General features: G+C 46.5%; 1 protein-coding gene across 1 annotated transcript; it reads right to left on the bottom strand.

The window, feature by feature from the left end:
* Positions 1-5,434: 5,434 nt before the first annotated feature.
* LOC125544878 (protein DETOXIFICATION 33) lies at positions 5,435-8,608 on the bottom strand. Its single transcript, XM_048708659.2, has 8 exons — positions 7,950-8,608; positions 7,296-7,837; positions 7,115-7,201; positions 6,960-7,016; positions 6,622-6,860; positions 6,390-6,508; positions 6,201-6,287; positions 5,435-6,099 (listed from the first exon to the last, which is right to left on the bottom strand). Exons 1-8 carry the CDS (start codon positions 8,178-8,180, stop codon positions 6,025-6,027), a joined length of 1,437 nt encoding a protein of 478 aa, XP_048564616.2. The 5' UTR covers positions 8,181-8,608; the 3' UTR covers positions 5,435-6,024.
* Positions 8,609-26,106: the final 17,498 nt, after the last annotated feature.

Raw genomic sequence — 26,106 nt, 5'->3', positions numbered from 1 at the left:
TTGGTTCTGGCTTTTGGACCGTTAGTCTTCCGTTCTAGCATCTCCGACGAGCTAACTCATAATTGACTTAACTATTATGGGAATCAAAGAAAGAGCTAGCACATGTAGGGTTAGGTTTTCTACAGTGGAGACAAGAACAAATATGAATATCACCTAGTGAAATGTTCTCAAGCTTATATGCCTAAAGAGAAACGTGTTTTAGGTGTTCTTGAATTTCGAAGAATGGCCATATTGCTTGATTGCCTAAATGGCCGTGGAAATTGTTTAATATCAGAGGTCATTGGCAAGATTATCGTTTTGACAGATATGTCGCACACTCAGACGAACCAACTGAGATCGAAGCAGGCCTCCTCTCAGTCTGCTGCTGATCTAGGAGGAGGGGCTACTGACGAGCCACCCTTGTGCTCCCCTGGCACGCCTCTGTTTGTGCCGGTGCAGTCGGCTATCCTGCCTGATCCGGGCTCTCCACCACCCAGACCGCCAAGCAGGAGGAGGAAGACCTTGGCTGGGGTCATTGGTTTTGACCTGAGCCGACGGAGCCCACACATCCGGGACAAGAACAGGGCAATGCCTATTGCCCAGTTGGCGGAAAAGCTCCTCTGTCAGAGGATGGGCATAGTTGGCGAAGGGGAGGAGATCACAGAGGAGGCTATTGGTCGTTTTGTGGCAATGTTCAAGGGTCAGCTGCCTGACTTGGCTGTTGCAGGGCTTCGAGCTTTGTTCAAGATGGATTGTGACCTTGCAACGGCGGTGGAAGATGCTCTGTTGCTGCATGGAGGCGAGGGCGCGGCGAAGACGACACCTGCGGCTGGCGAGGCTGGGCTGGAGTAGACTGGAGCTCCATGTTATGATTAGTTGATGTAGCTAGTTTCCTATGTTAGTGAAAATCATCTGTGTCCTAGGCCTGTTTGTAGTTGCTGTTGTTGCTGGCTACCACCCCAATGTGCCCTGACAAGGCTGTTTATGTAATGTGCTGAATGATGCTATGCACCTCCTGATGTTATCTAGTTTGCTCAATGACTAGTCTAAATTTAAGTGTGCTTAATTGGAATGTACGTGGCCTGAACTGCCCCAATAGAAGAACCACTGTGAATGCCACCATTGCAGCTTCAACATGTCACTTGGCTTGCCTCGAGGAATCAAAGCTTGAAGATGTGGATGCCTACACTGCTGCTTTTCTTGGCGGATATAGACTGAAAGTTTTTGCTCAGCGTCCTGCTGTTGGAACGCGGGGTGGAATCCTACGTCTCTGGAATGAAGATCATGTCCGCGTTGAAAGTGTCCAGTATGGCGACTACACCCTCTCGGCCACTGTCACTATCATCAGCTCCATTGTTTCTTTCAAGCTAACCTCCGTCTACGGCCCAACTAGAAACAACCTAAAAGAGACATTCTTCCAGGAAATGAAGGAACAAAAGCCAGCAAATAGTGTGAGGTGGCTCGTCACCGGCGATTTTAACCAAATCTACAGGGCTAGAGATAAGAATCATCCAAATGCTAACCGTGGCCGAATTGTACGATTCCGCAACACCCTCAACTTCTGCGAGCTCAAGGAAATCCACATCCAGAATAGAAAATACACCTGGAGTAATGAGCAAAGCAACCCGACAATGTCCAAACTAGATGGGTTTTTTTGTAATGAGGAATGGGATATCACTTTCGATAAACACATCCTTCACGCCCTGTCATCCTCACTTTCGGATCACTGCCCTCTACTCCTCGCCAATGAAGATGGGCCTCGGCGGCCGCGGACTTTCAGATTTGAAATTTTTTGGACCAACATGCCAGGCTTTCAGCAGGTCGTCCAGGAGGCGTGGAATGAGACGTCCGCACACAATGAGCCATACCAAAGACTGTTTCACAAGCTAAAAAAGACAAGTCAGAAGCTTCGCTCCTGGAGCAAAAGCCTTTTCTCTAATGCCAAAGTCCAGCTACATATGGCTCTGGAGGTCATCCTAAGACTTGATGAGGCCCAGGACCTTCGAGCTCTTAGTCCAGCGGAGTTGGATCTTCGGAAGCGACTCAAGAAAAAAGTAGTGGGCCTTGCAGTGATGGAACGTGCGCGGAAAAGGCAGACCTCGAGAATCACCAACATAAAAGAGGGAGACGTGAATACTCGCTATTTTCACCTTAGAGTCAATGGCCCTAGGAGGAAAAACCTTATTCACCGCCTAAAGCATGGCCAAGGTTGGGTGACAGACCATGATCACAAGAAATCTATTGTTCACTCCCACTTCAATGCGATTTTGAAAAAGGGCGCTCCACGCTCCAAGACCATTAACTGGGCATCCATCCCACCCACTGGCATTGACCTTTCAGCGCTTGGTGATCCCATTTTGGAAGAGGAAGTCAGAGATGTTGTCTTTTCTCTTCCTTCTGACAGAGCGCCATGCCCGGACGGATTCACCGGAAAATTCTTCAAGAGTTGCTGGAATATTATTAAGGATGATATCATGCTAGTGATCAACAGCTTCTCCAACCTAAACGCCGGAAATCTGCACTGGCTCAATTCGGCGAATATCGCCCTCATTCCCAAGAAGGATGGTGCCGAGGACATCTCTGACTTCAGACCAATTAGCCTGATTCATGCCGTGGCCAAGCTCATTGCCAAAATTCTGGCCACTAGACTGGCCCCTCATATGAATGCCATTTTCTCCACTGCCCAAAGTGCCTTCATAAAAAAAAGAAGCATCCATGACAACTTTATGTATGTTCGGAATCTGTCCAGAAAATTTCACCGCTCAAAGAAACCTATGCTTTTATTCAAATTAGACATCAAAAAGGCTTTCGACTCAGTTAGATGGGACTACTTGCTGGAGGTGCTAAATCATCATGGCTTCCCTACCCGCTTTCGTGACTGGGTCTCGGCACTTCTTTCCTCCACGTCCTCTAGAGTGTTGCTAAATGGTATTGCTGGTGACCCAATCAAACACGGTCAGGGTCTCAGGCAGGGGGATCCGTTTTCACCGCTCCTCTTCGTGCTTGCCATAGACCCCCTACATCATATTCTCAGCAAGGCCACAACCCAAGGAAAGCTACATCCCTTGCCCGAGAGACAACCGGGGAGAATTCGTGCCTCGCTCTATGCTGACGACGCTGCCATTTTCTGTGCCCCCATTAAGGAGGATGTCCAATACCTTACCAACATACTTTCCTCCTTTGGTGAATCTACTGGCCTCTCCACAAACTGCACCAAAAGTTCTGTGGTACCCATCAGATGTGCCAATGTGGACCTAGATGATGTTCTCCAGTCTTTCCCCGGCTTGCCGCGCCTCCTTCCCGATCCGCTATCTTGGGCTCCCCCTCGCGGTCAAAAGATTAAAGAGGGTGCATCTCCAACCTTTGGAAGACAAGGCTGCGGGCAAATTGGCACCTTGGAGAGGAAGGCACGTTGCTATTTGCGGGTCGTATGACCTTGGTGAAGGCAGTCCTTACGGCGGTGGCCATTTATCACATCACGCCGCTCGACATCCCGGTGGAGGTTATAAAAGCGATTGACAAGTTGCGGCGTGCCTACCTCTGGGCAGGATCTGACTCGGTTAGTGGCGGCAAGTGCAAGATTAATTGGGAGCATGTCTGCAAGCCAAAGGAGTATGGGGGCCTTGGCATTTTGCACCTTCGCAAATTTGCTGCCGCCCTCCGGCTGAGGTGGCTATGGCTTGAGTGGAATGACCCACCTCGTGCGTGGTGTGGATTGGGGATGCCTTGCATGACTTCCGATCGCGACCTTTTCGCGGTCTTGACTGAGGTCAAGATCGGCGATGGACAGAAGGCTTCCTTCTGGGAATCTTCTTGGCTTCAGGGCGTTAGGCCCAAAGATATTGCGCCAAAGATTTTCAATATTTCACGCAAGAAAGGTGTTACGGTTGCCACGGCCTTAAGGGATGGGCACTGGATAGCACAAATCAACATTGACGCTGGCCTCACTCTAGAACACCTTCAACAATTCTTGGCCCTTTGGGAGAAGCTAGCGACTGTGGCCATTCAGCCGGGTGTCCAGGACTCCATATTGTGGAAGTCAACCAATGATGGGCAGTACTCTGCAAAGTCTGCTTATTTGGCGCAGTTTCATGACCTCCCGCTCTCAAGTTTGGCTGCTGCGGTTTGGAAGGCGTGGGCTCCCCCCAAATGCAAATTTTTCGCGTGGCTCGTTATCCACAACAGAGTTTGGACGGCTGATAGGCTTCAGAGGAGAGGATGGCCAAATTGTGACAAATGCCCACTCTGCAGTCAGGTGCAAGAATCTGCAGCACACCTGATCTTCAAGTGTCGTTTCTCTGTTCGGATTTGGAATGCGGTCTTCTCATGGCTCGGGCTTGCTATCCCCACGGCTCCGTGGCTCCTGTTCGATTCGGTGAAATCTTGGTGGGATGCGGTTCTCTCTGATAATACACTCCCGATGAAGGCCCTATCTTCCCTGTTACTTCTTGTGGGATGGGAGATATGGAATGAAAGGAATGCTCGTGTCTTCAGGAGCAAAGCGGTGCCAGTGGCGATTGTCATGCGACGCATCAAAGATGAAGTTTCGATTTGGGCCACTGCAGGCGCTAAGCATTTGCGTAATGTAAAATACCGCGAGAGTAATTGTTTTGCTTTTCCGCCGCTTGGCGATGTCTGTTCTGAAACCTCTTCTTATTAAATGAAAATGGCAAGTCTTTTGCCTTGTTTAAAAAAAACATCTTTTCTTGGGCTATTCCAATGTCCAAGTCGATAATGGGAATATTGTGCATACAACCTTTGGAAATGGTATTTAGAACATGATTTTGAGAAAAAAAAAAGCATTGGTATGGGTTAGGTTAGAGCAATGTCGAGCTACGAGAGATTTATGTGCACTTTTCATTAACATAGAAAGTGAAGATAAACTGGTCTGGTTGTTATCTGAGTTCATACTAGATATTTCTACTCTATCGTGCAAATTGTAGGCTACGGGCCTTACAAGTTCTTGTGAAAAATCCTCCTTGCGGTTTGGTAGTGAATTTTAGTTGTTTTGTTTCGGTCCTCGGCCAGTTTTCTCAAGTTTTTCCCCACCAGTTTATTCTGTTATTTCTTTTCCATTTTTTCCTTTTTGTTCTTATTTATTTTTAGGTTTTTATTTTTTCTAAAATGGCAACAAATTTTAAAACGTTCATGTTTTCTTAAGTCAATATTTTTATAAACATTAAAAAAATTGTAAAATTATTCACCTTTTCATTAAAAATGTTCTTAAAATTGTAAAACATGTCTCCGATTTTAATAGTTGTTCGCAAATCCTTCAATTTGTATAACAATATTGCAACAACTTTCCATTTTTTAACGTTTCAAAACAAAATCCGACTAAAACCGGAGTAAACCGAAAGAAGCATAAGAATGATTTTTGTTAAACCCAAAATAGTACAACATCTTTTCTTTAGACAAAAAGAGTACAACATCTGGCACATAAACAGCGAGAAACGGCTGACTGGGCCAGCAGCCCATAGCAGGCCCGGTGCGACAGTCCTACATGTCGCAAGGAGCGTTATATGGGAGGTTCTTTGGTTTATCAGTGATTTTTGTTTTATCAAGTGTGTTTCAGTTTTTTTATTCGATGTCCTCTTGTTAATTATATGAAATAGTCTCAAAACAAAATGATCAAACTCCTCTAGAAACCAAGATCAAACAAAAGTGCACCCTAGACATCGGCCTATTAGCATCGCGCCGGCCGCCCACCGCAGACCACGAGACTAACTTCTAACCTTATGCTTCAAGAGATTATAGAACAAAAGTGAAGACCCTTAAAGAATACTCCCTTCATCCGGAAATACTTATTATCAAAATAAATTAAAATAAATGTATGTAGAACTAAAATATATCTAGATACATATCTTTTTATTCATCTTGATGACAAGTATTTCCGGACGGAGGGAGTACATCTACACCGAATGATTACTGTAGTCCCTCTCAGTAAAAAAGAGAGAGAATGATTCATGTACTATTTTTGTATCTTGTGTTTATTCTTTGTGTCAAATTTGTGTGGTGCGTGCGCAACCAGGCTTCCCCGTTCCCGTTTCATCTTGCTTCTTGGACGGTCGGCAGCTCGACGTTTCCTCCCCAGTTCCGCACCCGCTCTTCCGCCAGCATAGCCTGCATCACCACCACCCAAAATTAGTGCATCAGAAATCAAAGATCAACTAGGAGTTACACTTTTCAGTTGTTCGAACTAGTTTGTCAAGCGTGTTTGTTACCTCTTTATGCCATTTGGTTCTGAAGAGGATCATAAACAGGATGACGGTCTGCAGAACCGTGCCGATCAGCATCCCCACCCAAATCCCCTGCACGTGCACAGAATCAGTAGCCGTTTGCATTTCTCCCGGCAAAAATCAGAACAGCAGAGAGTCTCCTGGAGCCTGGACTACTGTCCGTCTTGGCCTTACCGTTGCGTTAAGCTTCAGCTTGAAGCCGAGGACAGCTGCGAGGGGCAGGCCGATGAGATAGTAGCAGCCGATGTTGACCCAGGCGACCAAGGACTGCCACCCAGCTCCAATGGCCACTCCTGGAAGGAATCACCAACGACGATCACACACGTCACATCATCATCGATTTGCTGTCAACAGATTTACTTTCCAGATAACGTTCTTGATGATGACTGATGCGTATAATACCTACCTGATAGCACCGGCTGAATGCTGTTGAGGCCTATGGTGGCTGCCAGAAGGTACCCCAGCTTCGCGGCCTCCTTGACGACGAGCTCGTCGTCGGTGAAAAGCCTAGGCAGCTGCTTCCTCGCCAGGAGGGCGACGAGCGTGAAGACGAGCCCGACGGCGGCCGACGTGGCCACCGCCACCACGACCGAGAACTTGGCCGCTTTCGGGTGCTTGGCGCCAAGTTCGTTCGCCACGCGAACACTGGGCATGATGGATCAGGGTCATTATTTCTTGGAATGTCTTGAGAGTTGAGAGACAGGAATTAGAAAGGGGGGGAGGACAGAGCGGTTGCGCGCGTACCTCACGGCGGCATTGAAACCAACGGATACCATTAGTGTCCAGATGTTGTAGTTCATGCTGTTGCAACAGAATTCAACCTCTTATTAGGCGAATTGTTAAAGAAGAGGTCTCGGAACAAGCACTGTAAGTCAGTCAGAGATTACTGGTACACTGACCATATGGAGACGGCCCCGACTTGAATCTCTGGGTTCTTCAGGCAACCCACTAGAATGATCACCGCCGTGTAGTACCACATCTCTAAGCTGCAGCACAAATATCACTCCTATACTCAGAATTTCGTCTGTAATGTAGATACTCCTAATTAGAGCAGGAAGCAACGAAAGTAGTAGTAGGAACCAGAGCATGACGGCGGAGGCGAGGGAGAGCCTGGCGAAGCCGGCGAGGCTGGCGAAGGCCTTGCGCGAGAACCCGGTCCACGCCTCCGGGAAGGAGCCGCCGACGACGTACAGGAACTGCGCGGCGTTGATGAGCCACCAGGAGGCGTTGCCGACCATGGCGGCGCCCAGGAGGCCGCGGCGGAGCCTGGCGACGACGACCCAGTTGATCAGCGCGTGCAGGCCGACGGCGGCGCCGGAGATGAGCGTCATGACCCACACTCGGCTCTGCGCCTGGTAGAACTTCTGCATGGGGAAGTTGACGGCGTAGGCCAAGAGCTGCGGCACGCACCAGCGCGCGTACCGCCCGGCCACGGCGGAGATCTCCGGGGACTGCCGGAGCAGGCGGAGGATGGGGTCCGTGAAGATGTAGACCGGGAGCAGGGCGACGGCCGTGGCGAGGCAGATGATCCAGGAGCGCTGCATGTAGACGCCCAGCGTGTGGAGCTGCCCGGCCCCCACCGCCTGCCCGCACAGCGTCTCCAGGGCGCTCCCCATGCCCAGCTGCGGCGCGACGCCACAACGCTTGTCAAACCACACGGTTCTAGGCTTCTAGCTTGTTTAATGAAAGAATCGAAATATATATGAAGTCGATTTGTCAGGTAGTAATAGGTACCAGGAGGCCGAAGCCGAGGCCTTCGATGACGCCGATGACAATGGAGACGGCGGCGAGCTCGACCTTGCCGATGTGGCCGACGAAGGCGACGGTGACGAAGCCGATGAGGAACTGGAAGACGCCGGTGAGGATGACCGGCCCAGCGATCTGCCACAGGGTCTTGCACTCGTCCGGCAAGGTCTTGCGGCCGGCCATCGCCACCGCCTCCGCCTCCGCCGCCGGTGCCACCATCTGCTCTAAAGGTGCTGGCAGCAAGCACGTATGCAGGACCCCTCACGCCTTTTTTCAGCTTTGTACACCCGTACGGGTCAAGGTTGGGTTCCCCCCACGCTTCAGCTGCTGCTGACCTGACGCCGAGCAGCGGTCTAGCTTGCCGTGCGCGCTGGAGGTCGCGCGGCGTGGACTCCGCATGCCGATGCAGCTGGTGGTGCGCCGCAGCCGTGGTGGACATGGGCGGCGTCAGGGCGAGACTCCAACACCGGAACCCCGAGCTCCACGTGCGCGCTACTTTCCTAACTATCTAGACTTGTGAGCGGGTTGATGCGCTTCAGGTGCTTGGGTCAGGCGCACTGGTCAAGGTTTGCGGCTAGGCAGGAATGGAGAAGAAACCGTAGTTTTGTCAGCATCCTGAGCTCTCGGCAACTCAACATTTGCTTTGCTTCTCTGTTTCTGTACTTACTTTCAGAAGAAGGGAAGAGAGTATTGATGCTCGCCGTGTGGTACAGTCAAGTACGTAGCTCGCTCGCGCCTATCCACAGTGGTGCCAGTGCCACTGATGAAGTACTATGTAGTACTGTTTGGCTTCATCAGCTGTAAACCGTGTCGTGTCGTGCCGTACAAGTGCTAGATAGAATCTCACTTGGATAAGCCTTAGCTTCGGCATTCCTTTTTCGATAAGGGGAAGGCCCCAGTCTCTCTGTCTCTGCATTTTTTTTAAATAAATAAATAAGAATGACCCAGCCTCTATATTTAGGTGATGCATGCAATAATTTTTATTAATTATTCATAAAGACCTTAATACAAAATAATACATCAGTAAATCTAAAGCCATCATCTCAGTAACATATGTCGCTATTCCTATCCACTTGATAAAGGAGTGCCAAAAATCCGAGCCGAATACCAAACAGACTTCACACCAAAACCTAACATATAAAGCCGGAGGCCCCAATCAAGCCACAATGCCAGGTCTCTCGGGCACACACCAGTCCGACGCACTCTCAGAGGCTACCGCCACCGTCTTCCACCTATTCATCTTTAGAACAGACAACGCCGTCCTTTTGCACGAGTCCATCAACCCGCATCGGACGCTGAGACTCCACAGCACCATATCCCTGATATCCGTCGTTATCAATGCGGAGGATGAAACCTACTCCGCCTCTGGGTTCTCTGTCTCTTCTGATGGAAATATACCCTAGAGACAATAATAAAATGGTTATTATTGTATTTCCTAAATCATGATAAAGGTTTATTATTCATGCTAGAATTGTATTGATCGGAAACATAAATACATGTGTGAATACATAAACAAATACCGTGTTCCTAGTGAGCCTCTACTAGACTAGCTCGTTAATCAAAGATGGTTAAGGTTTCCTAACCATAGACATGTGTTGTCATTTGATAACGGGATCACATCGTTAGGAGAATGATGTGATTGACAAGACCCAACCGTTAGCATAGCATATGATCGTTCAGTTTACTGCTACTGCTTTCTTAACGTCAAATACATGTTCTTTCGACCATGAGATCATGCAACTCCCGGATACCGGAGAAATACGTTGTGTGCTATCAAACGTCACGCGTAACTGGTTGATCATAAAGATGCTCTACAGGTATCTTCGAAGGTGTCTGTTGAGTTGGTGTGAATCGAGATTGGGATTTGTCACTCCGTGTATCGGAGAGGTATCTCTGGGCCCTCTCGATAATACACATCACAAGAAGCTTGCAAGCAAAGTGACTAAGGAGTTAGTTGCAAGATGATGTATTACGGAACGAGTAAAGAGACTTGTCGGTAACGAGATTGAACTAGGTATAGAGACCGACGATTGAATCTCGGGCAAGTAACATACCACAGACAAAGGAAATTACGTGTGTTGTCATAAAGGTTCAACCGATAAAAGATCTTCGTGGAATATGTAGGAAGCAATATGGAAATCCAGGTTCCGCTATTGGTTATTGACCGGAGAGGTGTCTCGGTCATGACTACATAATTCCTGAACCCGCAGGGTCGCACGCTTAACGTTCGTTGACGCTAGAGTAGTATTGGGATATTTGATAAGTGGTAACCAAATGTTGTTCGGAGTCCCGGATGAGATCGCGGACGTCACGAGGAGTCTCGGAATGGTCAAGATGTAAAGATTTATATATGGGAAGTCATATTTTGGGTTTCAAAAAAGATGCAGTTCTTTCGGTATTGTACCAGGAAGCTTCTAGAAGGTTCCGAAGGATTCCGGAGGGGTTCGAAAGTCCACAAGTGGTTCCACCACGACCCAAGGGCTAGCATGGGCTGCGGGGAGGCGCCCTAGCCTTATTGGGCTAGGCGCACTAAGTCCTCGAAAGCCTATGTGGCTAGGGAAGGCAAAAAAGGAAGAAGTCCTAGTAGGAATAAGATTGGACTTGGAGTATAGGTCCTCTCCCCCTTAGCTACGCCCTAGGGCTTGGAGGGGCTGTTTACCACGCCCCTCCACCTATATATAGAGGGGATGGGGCGTCCCAAGAGGACAGACCAAGCCCTTGGCGTCCCTCTCTCTCCCGTTACTCCATAGTTCCACCGCCTCGTCCCGGCGACGCTTAGCGAAGCGCTGTCGGTGTTCCACCACCATCATTATCATCATGCCGTCGTGTTGGTTGTGATCCCATCTACTTCTCTCCCGCTTGCTGGATTAAGGAGGAGATGTCATTGAGCCGCACGTGTGCTAAATTCGGAGGTGCCGTCCGTTTGGCACTAGATCAGTTAGATCGTGATCTGATCGTAAAGAGTACGACCACATCAACCGCGTGATAAACACTTTCGCTTAACGGTCTACGAGGGTACATGGACACACTCTCCCCTCTCATAGCTATGCATCTCCATAAATAGATCTTGCGTGTGCGTAGAATTTTTTTGTTTTCCATATAACGTCTTCATCATCAACATAAACTTTAAGACGGAATAACTGTTATGGCAGAGGAGCTAGACCGAAGAAAGAATATGAGATAAGGGAGTTCCTCTGGCACATGAGATTAATCCGATGCACAAGATCGGTCTACGGAGAATAGCCAAGATTCTGTGCCAGTGCCACACTAGCTGTAAACTTTTCCTTCGCGCTTCCTTTCAGCCTTTACGTTAACCAGAGCATCCGATCCACACCCTCGCCATTGGTTCACATTTCAACGTACAAATCTTTCACATGTCGCTACTTTGTACGGTACCCAAATTTTAACGCCGGGTGGCCAAATGGCGCAAGGTCCCAAATTCAAACCCGCAGTTATTCGAAGCAATTTGTGTTTCTTTAATAATTTCGAAATCTGATGCATGTGTGTATTGCTATGATGCACGTGTGTGCCCGAAGCAGAGGCCTTCGATGACGCCGATGACAATGGAGACGGCGGCGAGCTCAACCTTGCCGATGTGGCCGACGAAGGCGACGGTGACGCTGACGAAGTCGATGAGGAACTGGAAGACGCCTGTGAGGATGACCGGCCCGGCGATCTGCCACAGGGTCTTGCACTCGTCCGGCAAGGTCTTGCGGCCGGCCACCGCCTCCGCGGCCGGCGCCACCATCTGCTCTTTTTTCCTGGTGCACGTGACGTACGGACTAGGTAAGTAGAACCCCTCACAGCACGCGCGCTCCAAGAGTCCAAGCTCAAAGCCGGCACCAGCCGTTTGTACGTGCCTCCGACCTTTTGTTGGGTCCAACGTTTCCGCTGCTGCTGACTGACTAACCCCTGCCTGCACTCTACACTGGAGTCGCAGGGTTCAGCTTGTCGTGCGCGCTCGAGGTCGCGCGGCGTGGACTCCGCGCGCCGATGTGGTTGGTGGTGGCCGCGGCCCGCAGTCATCGTGGATACGAGCTACAAACTGTCTAGGCTTCCAACCGAAGCTCGGGTCAGATGTACAGGTCAAGGTTTGCAGCTAGCCAGAAATTGCGAATGCCATAAAAGGGAGTAGTAGTCGAAGAAATGCCAATGTTTGCTTGCCTCAACAGCTTGTCCGCATCGGGTGCTCTGTACAGTGAGAAGGGTCGCTTTTGGCGATTCTCGTCGTCTCCTACAGTCAACTACTGTACATGACTGTAGCTCGCTCACGCCTATGCACGCTAGTCTAGTTTGTGCTGCTACTAATAAGCTAAGATCACACGACAAGGAAATAGTAGGAGCACTACTGTTTGGCTTCAACTGTAAGCTGCGCCGTGATGTGCTAGACAGAATCTCGCCAGGATAAACATTAGCTCGAGCCTCCATGGCCCCTCTGTCTGAATACATGTTCTGGCTATGGTTCTGTTGTGGATAAGTTTGTTGCACAAAACACTTATATTGATGTAATTTGTTGCAACTAAGTCTAATCCATCATTTAGGTGTGTTGGCACTTTATATATATATATATATATATATATATATATATATATATATATATATATATATATATATATATATACACCGACCACATCAGGAGCCAACTAGAATTGTCAATATCTCACAATTCTTTGCTCCAATTGAGCTGAATTTTTCCCTGAATATTAGCGAGTGCATTTATGATTTATTGGATTTTTCTTTTTCTTTTCCACAAAACACCTTGCACAGAAGAGCAGGCGGCAGCGGCCGTCCAGCCGCTAGCAAAGTGGTCGTCGGTGATGGAGCCGCCAACTCTACTACGTCATCGCGTGTCTCCGTGCCCCCCTCCCCACCATCACTAGTGCAGAACCGGGCAATAGCACCGGTTCGTAAGGCCCTTTAGTGCCGGTTTGGTAACCGGCGCTAAAATGTAGGCACTAAAGCCCCCCCCCCTCTTTAGTACCGGTTCAGCACGAACCGGTGCTAAAGGGCAACCACGTGGCACGAGCCAACTTCGGGGGTAGGGAGCCCTTTAGTACCGGTTGGTGTCACCAACCGGTATTAAAATATTGGGGGGGGGGGTTTGGGTTTATGATTTCTTTTTCATTTAATTTTGTGTTTTCCATTTAATTCTTTTTCATTTGCTGGTATTTTATGATACTACATATTGTACACGTTATGCATATATATAAAATAAAATTTCTAGTAGAACCGATCATAATATATATATATATCATCGAATGTCTCACACAACTTCCATTAATTAATTCACACATATATACACACACATGTGTGTGTGTGTGTATATATATATATACATACAATTTCTCCTAATTGGTGCCTTCGGAGCCAGTGGCATTAGCCTAGCTAATTGGTGCCTTCGGAGCACGATAACAATTGGAAGTGGTTCATGGGGGCGGTAGCGGGTAATAGTATTCTCCTTTGGGATCTATGACCTGGTCGAGCAAAAATTCCGCTATTTCCTCTTGAATTGCTTCTATGCGGTCCTATGCTAGGAGCTTGTCCCGCACCTCTCTGAACTGTTAAGAAGGAGATCAATATGCATGTGTATTAGTTGTGTGACTAGATATCGATAATGATGTAAAAATTGTGAATAGTGTTCTGACAATCGATATCGTACCCACTCCTGTCTTTGAGATTTGCTCCTTTCAGACGCCATCATGCGAATGTTCTCGCAAACATAGTATGCACATAGATCATTCCTCAGCGCCTGCTTCAGGGCCTTTACGAGAATGGAATTTGATCAGATAATAATTAATCAAGCATGATAATTAAAGAGATGGCAGCTAGCTAGTACTACTTAATTACTTACCTTGGGTCGATACCATTTCAGCTTTTGTTTCCATGCGCCTGGAGTGGCCCTGATGAACTTTGCCCAAGCCCTGCCCCGCCGACAAAGAAAATGAATAAATGGGTTATTAAATAGTTGTTATCAGGAAATGATGAACTAATTAAATAGGTCGAGATATAGTTAATAATGATTGAAATTACCTGTTGACTATCCCCTTCACGATGGTGTAGTCACTTGCTTTCTTAAGTAGCGAGTCTAGTACTTCAACCGTTCCTTCATCAACTTTAATGATTAACAAGATCTAGTGAAATCTGCATGCACACACGTTTGCATGTCTTAATTAAGCGGGCATATGTAAGCAAAAAACATGTAGCTAGCTAGTAGGGAAAAACAGAATTTGTAGTACAAGACAGTGTGACTCACTGGAAGTTGTAAGGAAGTAGTATATCTTCATTGTATTTGAGTTCCTTGAAGAACTGTAGCATGCTTTCCTCTACACTTTTTTCGTGATATGGATCTATTTTCCATGTGTATTCATTAATGGTATTTGGGTCAACGAACCCAATGCCATAGCGTCCACCTTTTTTCATTTCATAAATCTTCATCCTGCATAATACCACAGAAAAGAATATAGTGAGGATAATTACAGGTAATGATTGATCAAAATGATCACTATAGCTAGCTTGAGACTTAAATTACAGAAAGAAATCACTTACAGACAATAGCAACTGACGATAGATTTGTCGAGTGCGTCTTTATTGTATAGCTGAAATAGTTATGAATACTCAACGGTCACAGCTTTCTCATGGTAGTAATGATCCTTCTTGACATTCACCATGAGGGACTCTTGATTGGAAATCTTGGTAATGTCCATGTGCCATTGATGCAATTCATACATTCTCGTTGGGAGCTTATTGACCTCCTCTGGCTCGACCAAAGGTTGGCCCCGGGCATATTTCCGTTTTATTTCCTCCTCTCTAGTCGGAGACATGGGCTCGATATCGAGGAGTTGTCCAACAGTGATCCCGATCGATTCAGCCTGCGCAATATGCTCCTCGGTTATTACCACATCACCCACCCCGGGAACGTTAACGGTTTGCCCACAATAATATTGGGCACGCCTACTCTCATGTGTTGTTGGCACAACAAGCGGGGGGATTGATTGCGCTGCCTGTTCTCCCAGCTGGGGAACGGTTTTACCGCTCATTTTGCCAGCTGATTTGCTCGAGCTCGAGCTCGCCTCTTTCTGTAGACGTGCTCGATTTAACTTCCTGAGGTGGCGCTCATAGTCTGTGTCAACAGGCTTAGGAGCTAGTGGTCTAGCCATACGAATGAAGTGGTCAATCTTTTCCACAGGCACTTTCTCCCTTGGCGGTGGTGGCGGTTTCGGTGCAAAATGGGCTTCCACCTCGGCCTTCGATATGGCTACGTTTTCCTCCTCGGACTTGTCGTAAGGCCTCTGCTGAAGAGGCGCGAGGCTTGGACCATATTGAAATCGCTTGCCTCCGCCTGTACCTGCAGTACTACCTTGACTTGTACCGCTACAGACCATAGCTGAGGTGGCTCTCTTCCGTGATTGCTAAGGCGGCGAAGACGGCTGATGTGGCTGAGTTGGAGGAGGAGGAGTGGCCTGAAGCTGTGCCGGACTTGGAGGAGGAGTGGCCTGAAGCTGTGCCGAACTTGGAGGAGGAGTGGCCTGACGCTTTGCCGGACTTGGAGGAGGAGTGGCCTGAAGCTGTGCCAGACTTGGAGGAGGAGTGGCCTGACGCGTTGGTGGACTTGGAGGAGCGGGAGTCTGCTGACTCGGTGCCGGACTGCGACGAGGAGTCGGATGACGCGGTGTCGGTGGCCTTCGAAAGATGATGCAATCCTTTCTCCATAGGATGATACGATGGTTGGCCTCTCCTAGTGTCTGCTCATCGTCACCTCCAGGAATGTCAAGCTCTAGCCCCGAATATTGGTCCACCACCTCATCAACCAAGACACGAGCAAAGCCCGCTGGAATCGGGTTGCAATGGAAGGTTGCCTCGGGGGGATTTGTAAAAGCAAGGGCGTCCGCCACCTTCATGGATATGTTCTTCATTTTGAAGTGTAGCTCGCAGTTAGTGTTCTCCATGATATCATCCACTGGGTAGCTATCCAGCAATGCGCCGCCCGGGGCGGAACCCATGCTGCTTCTCGGCATGGATGGGACGGTGCTATCCATTGGTGGATCATCCGCTAGCTACTGAGACCCCCTTTGCTGGCTAAGTGAGTCGATCTGCTCCTGCTGCCGCTGGAATTTGATTGACAAGTCAGTGTGCGCTGATTCTAGGCCTTGAAGGCGTTCATAGTCTAGCTTCCCCTGCTCCTCCTCCATCTTCCTCTTCTTCTCCTCCGTAATCTTCTTTCTTGCACGGGTTCTGTAGTCGGCGTTCCAGTCCGAAAACCCCTCATACCACGGAATAGCGCCCATGCCTCGTGTTCTTCCCGGGTGTTCAGGATTTCCCAGGGCATGCGTAAGCTCGTCGTTCTCTCTGTTGGGCTCGAACAACCCCGATCGAGCCTCTTCTATTGCAACAAGTAGCTTATCTTCGGCTCCGTCCAGACATGCCTTCTTCGAAACTTTGCCTGTCTTCGGGTCCAACTCCCCTCCATGCGCATAGAACCAAGTCCTGCACCCGAGGGGCCAGCTCAATGTTTCTGGAGTGACACATGCATCCAGCATCTCTTTCTCAGACTTATCCCACTTAGGCATTCCCACCGCATAGCCACCTGGCCCCAGCTTATGGAACTTATCCTTTTTTGCGACATTGGCATTGTTTATTCTGGACCGTTCCTTAGATAATTCCGAATCCTTGAATTTCACGAAATCGTCCCAATGAGCACTTTGCTTCTCTAGTGTTCCCTCGAATACTGGAGTCTTCCTTCCTCCCTTGACGTACTTGGCCCATTCACGAATCTTGTGGTTCTTGAATGCAACCGCCATCTTCCTAAGAGCAGCGTCCTTGACTTTCTCCACATCTGCATCTGTGAAATGATCTGGTAGGGTGAAATGTTCCATGAGTGTTTCCCAAAGCAAATGTTTTTGTCTGTCGTCGACAAAAGTAACTCCTGGACATGGCTTTGCTGGCTCTCTCCATTCTTGAAGGGAGATCGGGAGTTGGTCCTTCACAAGAACTCCGCACTGATGAATGAACTTGTCCACAATCTTCTTAGGCGCTAATGGTTCACCATTAGGTCTGATTGCCTCGATATTGTACTTTACGCCCTCCTTCAACTTTTTGTTCGGGCCTCGTTTCGTCCTGTTGCCTGAAGATTTGCTCGATCCGGATGGCTGAAAGAAGAAAGATCAATTCGTTAATATATCTTCAAGTCATTTGAAACATGTGATGATCACCAGATGCCTGCTTATATAAATACTAGCTGAGTGCCCGTGCGTTGCCACGGAACATAAATTTGAACGTCACTCACCATTGTTATTCGCGGCCAACGTTGATCCAACCTTGCTAGTGGCTCGCTGCTATCAACAAACCCACGATAAGCCCTCTTGTAGCCCCGCCAACCCCTCCCGCTTAATGCGCTCACCCCACAGAATAGTATGACACCGTCTTCCATATACAATGTACTCCCTCCGTTGCAAATTTCTCTCTAAAATGTACCAAAGTAGCCTGATAGACAAGTAAGAAGCAAGAAAATATTAAAAAGAGAGCACATATCCACAACAAAGGAAGCATCACTGCATCCACATAACTAAATAAGCATCCTATCAAGCAGGCACATCAGATATGTCCATCTTCAATCTATGTTTTCTTCCAACTAAGTAGCTACTATGACAAGCTCATATTGCTCTGCATTTTCTGACACCATATGTCAAAATGACCATGATTGTGCGTGTGTTGCCATGGAATAAAGAATATGAATACTTTTTTTTTCAGATATCGACTTTGAAAGAAGATAAACATGTTTCACTCTTCTATGTTTGTAGACCGATATCCACCCTCTTCATCACCTTACTGACATAATGACAATGAACTTCTTAACCTCCCTCCACTTGTTTTAACAAAAGAACATGATTTGGAAATGGAATAACAGTCACTTGAACACATACATATGTACTTTCTAACGGTATCATGCCTCAGCCTCACGCATCCGTCTTCATTCACTCCTTGCTCTGGGCAAACTACTGCCCTCTAACCACATGCCTGTCTTGGCTAGCCTCCTCATATCTAGAGCTCACCATGCATGATAAAATCAAATGAGAAATTAGAAGAGGCCCAAAATTTAGAAAAATCAAGGATATTTCAGAAAATATGTAGAATTAAAACAAATAATAAAAAGTAGGTATTTAAAAATTTGAAATTTATTGAATCACATCATTTCTCTAGAATATTTTTACTTATAAAATATTCTTGTGAATGGCACATAGGCAAAGCGCTGACAACAATTCATGCAAGCTCTACAACATTCAACTCAGATGTACTTGTCTCAGTGCAGAAGTATGCCATCCCAACCTCACCCTTCCCAAGCTTCCGACCAAGGATATAAATATAATGTTCCCTTAGGTCTGCCGGTTCAGCCCAATGACAAAGATAGATGTAGGAACAAACCTTCCTTCAGAATCCCATCAACAGTGGACTGCTAAAACTTCTTCAAATGTGAGAGCAATCCTCTTCAAGGTGTTCGTCAGCATACCTAGCTTAAATGAAAATATATTCTCTTCTGCATAGGATTTCACAAATGTACTTAGTTGAGTTTGTGTGTTCCATTCAAAACATAACATCATTTTTTATGTTTTTCTATTTTAACAATCTACACATGAAATACTTGGTGCATGTATTCCATACGAGATCTAACATGTAGCTGTAGTTTCAAAACAAAGCCATGCATAGTTATGTATAGTCATAGTTACCATGCCCTTTTAACTTACTCACCACCAAGTCCTAAGCAGCAATGGAGTTTCTTCCTTCGAACCAAAGAAGTGGTTTATAATCTGAAAAATAGAAACAGAAAACAAATAGTGAAGATAAACCTAAGTTGGAAGAATGTAGATTTTTGTCCTCTTTAGTGAAGACTGTATACTAAAGTAGTACTCCCTCCGTAAAGAAATATAAGAGCATATAGATGTACTAATATGCAGCACTGTAATCAGAGGTATATCAGCATCATGGTTTCCACTTTCCAGAGATTTTCTCAAAAGCCAATTCAACCTGATTATTGTAGGTGCAGGTCTCTCATATTTTCTTAAATTTATCAATCACGGGTATATCAACATTATGTTTATCTCCAATATAGTTACAATGGAACAATCGGATGTACTCAATTGATAGTGAAAGAGCCAAGATTGCAAGGTGAGATGTATTCCATTCCCTCCGTCCCAAGATAAATGGCTCAACTTTTGTACTAACTTAAGTTGAGACACTTAATTGGTGCATAGGGAGTATATATATAATGAATATAAATAAAATTACTATGATGTAGCACTAAGACCTTTGTAGTATTTCACTTCTTGTGAAAAGCTTATGTGAACACAAGGTACATCTCATACTTGCCTGTGTCACTACCTCACTATAAAATGCTACAAATAGACATACATCTATATGCAGTGATTTACTGAACAAAATCTAAAGATACTTAATGTTATTACTTCCAACACATACTTTCTATTTGTAAAACATTAAAATACTCTGTAGAAATTGTTATTATCATGTAAAGTACACTTTATAAAACAATTATAGAACTAACTTTTATATAAATTCGAGAGCAACATCTTAAGGCTGGAATTAACAAAAAGGCATGTACTACATCCAGCATCATCTTAAGTAGCAACACACAGATATTAGGTAGGTGTGTGTACAGAAAGCTCTTGATTGAGCAGCATTTTAGTACATCATATATAGTAGCTAATTTTCAGGACATATTGGTCATTGAATAGTCGGAAGAAGTAAACAGATGGTTACCGAAAGTTTCGCCATTGTGGAGCTTACACAGTCTTCCACCTTATCCTGACCTTGGTATTGAATCATTGTTACAGCACACACAAATAGGGATATCAAATAAAAATCAGAAACCAAGTTGCATTCTCTGCCAAAACCATATGCAATACCTCCTGTGGTAGGAGTATTTTCAGTAACTACTCTGATGTACTACTGCTCCTAGTTTCAGTAAACAAATAAAATACATGCAGAAATAACACATGGGATACTGAGAAAAACCAAAACATAAAGAAGAAATTATTGTGAGCCCGAAATATGAAGCTAAGTCTGATGTACAGCTATAGCCGTCCGTGTAACCTCGTCGGTTATCCACCCCATCCGCCAAACTCTCCACCGATTGCTGTCACCGCGGCCTATCCATCACAACACGAAGACTATATGTAGAGAATGGCGTAACAAAATAAACAAGGCTATCAAATTTCTGTTACAAAGAACGCAAACTCTGTCAGTAGTTACAAAACTGAAAAAATATAATTTCTCCTACATCTACGTATTAGCAATGATGGATTTACTTTCTTTTTTGAGAAAGAATCAAATTTTCAAATGTATAGAGAAATATTAGAGGTCCATGCTCATACATTTTCTCTATCCTGAAAAACATGACAGATAGCAGGGGGACATGAACCTGCACCGCATTTGGCACAAAAATTCACAGTAAGTCGTGAAATAGAAGAACAATATAACTATTATACCGTCTCCATTAGAAGTTCTTCAATGAATTTGTATCAACAATAACAATGCAGGTCATAACCAAGAAATCAAGATCGGGCTCGAGTTCTGTATTAGGAATCAGATCAAGAAGAGAACTAAACAAAATTTCGGAGAGGAGAAGGAAGAAAGAGAGCTTACTGGTAGTTGTACTTGAACCCCTGATCCAGCCGAAGAAGGTGGCACTGTGGAATCGGTCTCGGAAGGCCTCAATGGCAAGAGGGCCATTGACGTGCTCCACGCGCAGGCCCGGGACGAACTCCTCGAACACCTCCGCCACTGGTTAACGACGGGTCAGCCGGGTCGGCGGGTGCCTGGGCGAAGGGAAGTGGCAGATAGGACCTTCGGTGAAACCTCCTTATCAAAGGACTGGCCCGCTTACCATCTCCCGGCGGCTCGTCTAAGATGAAGGTGCGGCGGACCCATGGCATGGGGTAGGGCGGCAGGGTTGCGTACTTGCGTAGGGATGTTTGTAGCCTGAATTGCTGGTGAGGGGACGAAGGTACGCGGGTGGTCGCGAGAGGGGCGCCGCTGCTCCAGGCCGGATGGTTCTCCTTCGTGAGCAGGTTTGGAGACGAGAACTTCTAGTTTCGTGAGATCGCTGCTAGGGGAGAGTGAGGCTGATGGGGTGGTTTCGGGTTCGAGGGAGATCGTGGTTGTGTGGAGACGTGCGGGATTTTCTCTTTTTTTCGCTGGTTTGGAGGGTGGGTTCGTGCGTGGGGGTTGGGGGATCGAACGAGGTGGGGGTATCGAAGGAGGTTGAACCATCGAAAGAGGTCGAACCATCAAGACGTTCGATCCCCCTTTAATAGTAGAGATATATACCTCGCCGGTCTTTGTTGTTTCAAGATCAACATTTTCTTCGTCATGTTCATAGTTCATGACTTCATCAATTCGGTCGTCGCGATCGAATATCATATCACCCTCCCCGGTGTTGTTTAGATATCCGGAGCCGTCATAATCTTCTTCATTCTGATCATCATCTGGCCCGCGAGGATTGCGTATGATATTGAACAGGGCCTCTTCTCCCTCTCTGCCGGTATCGTCCGCCATAGGTTTTGTTTAACTAATCCAAAAGAAATATATTCAAATTACAATGCATGGATGCAATCAATTAATAAGGAAAAACTGAATCAATCATAGTACATAATAAGCATCATCAAATATAATCTCGAATACGTCGTCTCAAATAATAGATATAATCTCGAATACATCGTCTCGAATAATAGATATAATCTCAAATACATTGTCTCGAATAATATATAATCTCGAATACATCATCTCGAATAATATATAATCTCGAATACATCGTCGGATCATGCGGCGCGGGCGGTGGACACCCAAAGAGAAGGAACCCTCACAGGATCATAGCTGAAGTGAGATCCCTGAAGAAACTGCCACGTATTGGAGAACCTGGCGCCCTCTAACGCAACCATGTAGCGATGGACGTGCTCGTCCTCCTCCCTGACACGGCGACGTACCACCTCCGGCGGGGCCGGCTCCCTCCGCACCGAAACTGGCCCATGCGAACGCCACCAAACGAGATTAGGGTCGACGATCGGGGCCGGGTTCCTCATCAAACGGCGCGCCCCTCCAGGCAGCACCTCCCAGTGCCAGCCCGGCGGAGCCCAGTCCCGGACATGGGTCAGCCGGACGTCGTCGCGGACGGGTCGACGGCGAGGATACAGGCCGGGCATCGTCGAGAACAAATACTAGCTATATGCCCACAAAAAGTAACTTTTTTTAATGATTGGATTTTGATAACTAAAATTTTAACATTTCTATATAACTAACATTCCTATAACATTTCTAACAATGCTATATAACTAACATTTCTATAACATTTCTAATATTTCTATAACTAAAAAACAGGAAAAAAATATAACATTTCTATATATATAACTAACATTTGTATAACATTTCTAATATTTCTATAACTAAAAAAAGAAAAATTTCTAACTTTTTTATAACTATTTCTCTAACTAAAAAACAGAAAAATTTCTAACAATTCTAACATTTCTATAACATTTCTAACAATGCTATATAACTAACTATTTCTATAACTAAAAAAAGAAAAATTTCTAACATTTTTATAACTAATTCTATAACTAAAAAACTAAAAAAATGTATGTATGTGTGTGTGTGTGTGTGCTCACCGGCGAGGCGAGAGGCAACGGGGGGCGGCGACAGGGACGGCGACGGGCGCGGCGACGACGGGGATGGCGACGACGGGGACATGGACGGGGCAGCGACGACGGGGACGGGCTGGGGCGGCGATGAAGGGGACGGGGACGACGCGGGACGGGCCGGGACGGCGCGGCGGTGACGACGGGGACGGGGACGACGGGGCGGCGACGACGGGGACGGGGCGGCGACGGGGGATATGGAGACGGGGGCGGCGGGCGACGGGGAAGAGGAGAAGAAGCAGATGAGAAACTGAAATTTTTGAAGTGTTTAGTTATATAGGATGGACCTTTAGTACCGGTTGGAGCCACCAACCGGTACTAAAGGCCTGTTTTGGCTAGGCCAAGCGGCGGGAACCGCACCCCCTTTAGTATCGGGTGGTGGCTCCAACCGGTACTAAAGGCCCCCCCTTTAGTACCGGTTGGTGCCACCACCCGGTACTAAAGGGGGTGCGCTGGCGCAGGTGCGGTGCGGCAAGTTTAGTCCCACCTCGCTAGCCGAGGGGCGTCCGCACTGGTTTATAACCCCCCTTGCGGTAGCTCTCTCGAGCTCCTCTCCAAAGCAGGCCTACTGGGCCTACATGTTCTGTGCTGCCCTGTGGGCCTACTGGGCCTTTGCGGGCCTGCATCCTGGCCCAACAACAGGTTGGGTTTCTAGTCGTATGCAGGCCGCTCTGGCCCAGTAGGCGGGCTTTTTTTTTATTTTTTTTGCTTTATTTATTTTTGAGTAGTTTTTTTTGTGTATTTAGAGTTTCTTTGTGAATATTTTTGCTTTAGGTACAAAAAATTACAAACTTTCTGTTAGTGCCCGTAGTTTTCAAATTTGAATAGTTTAAATTTTGAATTATTTGAAATTAGTGTGAATCACTAGTTTGTGAATAACTTAACTTTAAAAGTCAGCAAAGGCATGAAAGAATTTGTTTGCACATAAAATTTCTTCGCGTTTCAAATGCCAAAACACATAACTACCCTAACTATTACAGAGATTCCCTCATGGGTGTGAAACACAGAAGAAAGTGATGATAGTGAAGCCGATCACATCCCAGATCTTTGGGTGTGAAACTTTTTCTTCGCGTGTGTCCCTTTGCACCGTAACCATGGAAAATCTTCATTATTTAACGGGATGTCGGGTCAATATTCACTGTGAATGGAGCAATTTCATCAAACTTTTCATAATCTTCTGACATGTCTGTCTTGTCATCCACTCCCACGATGTTTCTCTTCCTAGAAAGAACTATGAGCCGCTTTGGCTCATCGTACGATGCATTCGCTTCCTTATCTTTTCTTTTTCTTGGCTTGGTAGACATGTCCCTCACATAGAAAACCTGTGCCACATCATTGGCTAGGACGAATGGTTCGTCCGCATACGCAAGATTGTTGAGATCCACTGTTGTCATTCCGTACTGCGGGTCTTCCGTGACCCCGCCTCGTGTCATATTGACCCATTTGCACCGAAACAAAGGGACCTTCAAACCACGTCGATAGTCAAGTTCCCATATGTCCTGTATATAACCATAATATGTTTCCTTTCCCGTCTCGGTTTCTGCATCAAAGCGGACACCACTGTTTGGTTGGTGCTCTTCTTATCTTGGGCGATCGTGTAAAATGTATTACCATTTATCTCGTACCATTTGAAAGTCATTATATTCGAAGATGGTAATTGGGACAGCAAGTACATGTCATCTTCAATAGAGGTGTCATGCATGGTACGTGTTTGCAACCAGCTGGCGAAACTCCTGGTTTGTTCACGTGTAATCCAGTCATCAGACCGCTCTGGGTGTTTGGAGCGTAGCAAATTCTTGTGTTCATCCATATACGGAGCCACCAAGGCGGAATTCTGTAGAACTGTGTAGTGTGCTTCAGTGAGAGAATGTCCGTCCATACATATTATTTGTTCCCCTCCTAGCGTGCCTTTTCCATACAGTCTGCCCTTATGCCGTGATTCAGGAACACCAATCGGCTTAAGGTCAGGAATAAAGTCAATACAAAACTCAATGACCTCCTCATTTTCATGGCCCTTGGAGATGCTTCCTTCTGGCCTAGCACGATTATGAACATATTTCTTTAAGACTCCCATGAACCTCTCAAAGGGGAACATATTGTGTAGAAATACAGGACCCAAACCGTTAATCTCTTCGCGTAGGTGAACTAGGACGTGCGTCATGATGTTGAAGAAGGATGGTGGGAACACCAACTCGAAACTGACAAGACATTGCACCAAATCATTCTCTAACCTTGGTATGATTTCTGGATCGATTACCTTATGAGAGATTGCATTGAGAAATGCACATAGCTTCACAATGGCGAATCGAACGTTTTCCGGTAGAAGCCCCCTCAATGCAACCGGAAGCAGTTGCGTCATAATCACGTGGCAGTCATGAGACTTTAGGTTCTGGAACTTTTTCTCCACCATGTTTATTATTCCTTTTATATTCAACGAGAAGTCAGACGGTACCTTAATACTAAGCAGGCATTCAAAGAAGATTTCCTTCTCTTCTTTGGTAAGAGCGTAGCTTGCATGACCCTGATGTATGCCGTCTTTTCCGTGCATATGTTGCTGGTCCTCCCGTGCCTCGGGTGTATCTTTTGTCTTCCCATACACGCCCAAGAAGCCAAGCAGGGTCTGAAAGTGCAACTATACCTAGGTGGTTTTGGTTATTCATAACAACATATAGCTCATTGAGCTAATACTATTCCAAGATAATTATTTCAGGAAAGCTCAATGATTGGCATGGCATGGATGTGAAAGTGGAACCCTCAAAATGCTAAGGACAAAGGATTGGCTCAAGCTCAAAAGCTCAAGACTCTTCATTTTATATTTTAGTGATTCAAGATCACATTGAGTCTTTAGGAAAAGCCAATACTATCAAGGAGGGATGAGGTGTTGCTTAATGAGCCTCTTGCTTCATGTGCTTAGTGATATGCTCCAAAACCCTCAACTACTTTCCCATATCCACATATGACCTAAACCCTAAGCCAAACTCGGTCCTACCGATTCTTCCTATCCGGCGCCACCGAGTTTCACTTGTCTTTAGCCACTGCCAAACCCTAGCAATTCGGTCCTACCGATAAGGATCTCGGTCTCACCGAGATGGGGTTGCAAACTCTCTGTTTCCCTTTCGTAACTTTTCGGTCTCACCGAAAGAGCGAATCGGTCCCACCGAGATTGCAATGTAAACTCAGTGTTTCCCCTTTGTAACTTTTTGGTCTCACCGAGTTCCACTCGGTCTCACCTAAAGAGCAAATCGGTCCCACCGAGTTTGCCTGACCAACTCTCTGGTTAGCTAATTACCAAATTCGGTCTCACCGAGTTTGTGTAATCGGTCTCACCGAGATTACGTTATGCCCAAACCCTAACCGAATCGGTCCTACCGAGTTGCATGTCAGTCCCACCGAAACTCCTAACGGTCACTAGGTTTACTATTTCGGTCAAACCGAGTTTTCTGATT

The sequence above is a fragment of the Triticum urartu genome, chromosome 3A, assembly GCF_056163025.1.
Source record: "Triticum urartu cultivar PI428250 chromosome 3A, HENAU_Tu73, whole genome shotgun sequence".
Lineage (NCBI taxonomy): Eukaryota > Viridiplantae > Streptophyta > Magnoliopsida > Poales > Poaceae > Triticum > Triticum urartu.
The sequence above is the reverse complement of the archived record's forward strand: the minus strand, read 5'-3'. Positions and strand labels throughout refer to the sequence as shown.